The 3,967-nt window shown below is 36.4% G+C and overlaps 1 protein-coding gene across 2 annotated transcripts; it reads left to right on the forward strand.

Annotated features, from left to right (window-relative positions):
* Positions 1-1,324: 1,324 nt before the first annotated feature.
* LOC140974770 (protein LATERAL ORGAN BOUNDARIES-like) lies at positions 1,325-3,457 on the forward strand. Of its 2 annotated transcripts, none has more exons than XM_073438251.1 (2): positions 1,325-1,554; positions 2,510-3,457. In XM_073438251.1, exon 2 carries the CDS (start codon positions 2,524-2,526, stop codon positions 3,079-3,081), a length of 558 nt encoding a protein of 185 aa, XP_073294352.1. In that variant the 5' UTR covers positions 1,325-1,554; positions 2,510-2,523; the 3' UTR covers positions 3,082-3,457. The 2 variants fall into 2 exon arrangements, with proteins under 2 accessions (XP_073294352.1, XP_073294353.1); XM_073438252.1 differs by having other exon boundaries at positions 1,331-1,554; positions 2,515-3,457.
* The last annotated feature ends 510 nt before the right edge of the window (positions 3,458-3,967 follow it).

Consider the following 3,967-nt stretch of genomic DNA (forward strand, 5'->3'; position numbering starts at 1 on the left):
GATTTTTTTTTGGTACGGTAATCTCGGTATATCGAACATTCGGTATTTTTTCTCACCCCTGTACGTATCATTTGAAATCTTCGCTCAAATTCCTCGCTAACCAGAGTCTTGCATCCAAACTAAATAATGTCCGGGACCAGATTATAATGTAACATATAATTTTGAATAAAATCTGTGCAAGAATGTGCAAATCCTCCCCCTTTGTGGATGGGAAGATGCCACTGCAAAAGCAAGAGATATTGCTGCAAATTAACAGAATATATTCATGCACCAGCCCACTTTTTTTGACCAAAACCCCCCAAAAAAATATAATTTATAAAGAAAACATACAAGGAATGGATTATAATCAAATCATATTGCATGGTTGTGTGTACCGAATCATGCATGTTCAGATTCTACAGGAATGAGTTGCATTAAATTGGATATAGGATAGATGATAAAGCTTCTGTTTCTTGATTATTTTTTTTTTGACTTTTTGGTGCATCAATATTGATCCTTTTCAATTCCCTGTTAGAAAATTTTCATGTCCATTGTAAATTAAATAGATATGTTCTTCAATACAGTCCACTTGAATAATATTTTTTTATGTACGAGATGACATCGAGTACTAAAAAATGAGTCGAGTTTAAGTTCGAATACAGTGCATAAAAAACGATCGATATTAGAGAACGAATCGAGTGCCAACAGTTAATTGAACAAAATCAAATACAAACAGCAATCAAATATATACATTATCAAACTAACTAAGATTATATATATAATGATTGAATGATATTTTTGGTGAGATTGTTGAAGAAACTATATTGGTTATTCTGATTACACATAAGCTCATCATAGTGTCTATGGTGCCCTTATGAAAAGAACATTGGACAAGAATACAAAAGAATGAGTTGGCCTTGTGTACTCAATCCTTCTTATAATTAGGAGACTGGTTTTTTTTTTATTTTAAAAATACCATTTTTACTTCTATCACGCGTAAACGTTTAAACTCTATCGTCTTATTTTAGTCAATCAGCATATTTCGACTTTCTTAACTAAAATGATAATGTTATAAAATCAAGATTACTAAGTAATCTGCAAGATATATAATTATCCCATCTAGTTTCAAAATTTTCATAATATGACTGAAAAATTAAAGGATGAGAAGAATTTTTTGGGGTGATCATTGCATGAGAAATAGGGCAAATGAGGTGGGGAAATGTGAGACTGCATCACCCACAGATATCATGGAAATTATTAGATGCAGTGTCACAATCATCTTTTCTAGTGTACCTCTCATTTATTAGCTTTGTCTTTTCCCTTTCATTCCTTCTCCAACCACTAAATGCTCTTTGCCCTCCTCTCCTCTCATTCCATAGTTTTCTACTGATTTTTTTAGTGGGGCAATCCATTTTTTCCCATTAGGGTTTCCCCCATCAATGAGGCAATTATAAGTCTCTCTGTGCAGTTCTTCCCCTCACTGTTGCTGCAGTTTCAACTTCCAAAGAGGCAGGCAAGCAAGAAAAACAACAGTTTTTTTCTTGGAAGAGCTAGCTAGCTAAGGAAAAGCTAAAGGTAGTTCCCTTTTTGTAGCTTTCCTTTAATTTTTTTTCACCTGATCAGAGAAATACTCCACTCTACAGGTAAATTCAGGAGCCCTTTTGCTGCTTTTCTGAGATAGTTTCACTTTATTTTGCTAATAGTTTAATTCTCTGTGGATCAAGTATTGTGGCAAAAACAAGAAAGTACCTCTGAGTGCCAGTTTCTTGATCTAGGGTTTTCACTGGTTTTTCCAGTGATTACCTCACATGAATCTTGATTCCGTACTGTTAATTATATACCACCTGTGACAAGAGATCTCTGTTTAGTAAATTTTCAGCAGTCTCACTTCAAGAAAAGGTTCAAAACTCGATCATGGCTAACACAGTTTGATTTCTCTATATTTCTTATTCTTTTTCATCTTCCTATTTTGGGTGTTTAAGGGGGTGAGAGATGTGAAAGACAATAAAATTATACATTAACTTAGGATAATTAATTTAATTTTCCATATATTATTGTCTCTTCATTATGAAATCTTGCATCAGTTAATTTGAGTGATTAAAATTTTGAAACCAAAGAGTGTACTATTGGGGAAACAATGATTTAACCCTCCAGATATGAAAATAATTTCCAGCACATGAAGTAGGCAAGGATCGGTGTTTTAACTGTTGAACAAGTAGTCAAATAGTTGAAATGAAGACTTGTTTGAACTGTTGAGCACTAATAGGACATGCAAATTTAATCTCAGTATGTACGAAACTAGTATAATTGCAAATGATTAAAAAAATTCAGCAGCAGCTTGACGCATAATTCCAAACAGAAGCCAGGAAACATTTGAGTGCAATTATTTCAGCAGTTTAATTAAAGTCAAATCACAAGAAAAAATCAAAATGGCAAACAGAAAACTAGCGGCAAGCTAAATGGTGGCAAATAAATAAAGGGACTTAGTGTAATTTTAAGATTTTACTTGGCATATTCTTGATTCTTGCAGACGAGATTAAACCAATGGCTTCATCAAGTTCGTACAACTCTCCCTGCGCAGCCTGCAAGTTCCTAAGGCGAAAATGCATGCCGGGCTGCATCTTCGCTCCTTACTTCCCCCCGGAAGAGCCCCAGAAATTCGCCAACGTTCACAAAATCTTCGGAGCAAGCAACGTGACCAAGCTCCTCAACGAGCTCCTCCCCCACCAACGTGAGGATGCGGTGAATTCCCTCGCCTACGAGGCCGAGGCTCGTGTCAGGGACCCCGTCTACGGCTGCGTCGGCGCCATCTCCTTCCTTCAGAGACAGGTCGAACGCCTGCAGAAGGAACTCGACGCCGCCAATGCCGATTTGATCCGTTTCGCCTGCAACGAGATCCCGGCAGCCGGCCTGCAGCCCACCACTCCGAATCTGATCCAAACGAATGCACCTCCCCGCCACCGAGCCGTGGAGTACAACAGGCCAAGAATCGAGGGAAACGGTGGTGGGTTTTATCAAACACCAAATTTCCCATATGCCTATCCACTTCCATGGAATGATAATTATAACCCTCAAGGAGGAGGGCTTGATGGAAATTTTTGAAAAAAGGTGAAATGAAAATCTAAGGCCATTTGAAGGGCAACAGATCACATTAGGGTTTGTGTCACTCTAGAGTAATGGCTGCAACAACAAATTTCCCATATGCATTTTTATCTATACATTTCCATGGCTTCTAGCTAGTAGTTTATAGCCTCACATGCATTCTTCTAGCTACTGGCCTGTTACTCTTTTAAAGAACATTATTATTATTATTTGGTGGTTTTTAATAACTGTATCGCACTGTTATTTAGCAGCCAGAAACCAAGATTTAATCTGTTATTAAGTGTATATTTTTGAGGACTTGTTTGGTTCCAGTTTGAGGATCTGACTGTGTGGGATTGTTGATTCTTGATTGAGAATAAAAAAAAGTGTTCTTTTTTGTGTGTCTGCAATTGATTATTAATATAATTATCGGTTGAGGACTTGTTTGGTTCCAGTTCTGCATTCTCTATCAAGTTACATAAAAGCATTCTTCAATTTCATGTAACCACGAAATTTCTCCTAATACCCATATTCTTCAATCATATAATTCAAACCAGCAGTGATATATATTCATTACTAGCTACTACTTTTTGAGTAAAGGGTTTTCACGAGTAAAGGTAAATTTTTTGGTCCACTAACTTGTCGCATATCGGATTTTTTGGTCCATATAAAAGAAGTTTTAGATCGACAAAAGGCTTAGTTTCTTCCACTTTTTAGCACCAGATTATAACATACATCGCAGTATGTATCTTATCTCAGTTTCCAGCTTGTGAACCTCAGTACCTTTGCTTCAGGCTTTCAGAAATAGTGCATAGAAACAGATCTTTCTTACATTGGATCCATAAAGATAGTCACCCTTTTGTACACATTTCCAGTTTACTTTTATACACACACACAGATATATATA

The sequence above is a fragment of the Primulina huaijiensis genome, chromosome 4 (assembly GCF_012295235.1).
Source record: "Primulina huaijiensis isolate GDHJ02 chromosome 4, ASM1229523v2, whole genome shotgun sequence".
Taxonomy (NCBI): domain Eukaryota; kingdom Viridiplantae; phylum Streptophyta; class Magnoliopsida; order Lamiales; family Gesneriaceae; genus Primulina; species Primulina huaijiensis.

What these genes read in the sequence shown, in the direction of transcription:
- LOC140974770 (XM_073438251.1), top strand. Translation starts at nt 2,524, where the DNA reads ATGGCTTCATCAAGTTCGTACAACTCTCCCTGCGCAGCCTGCAAGTTC.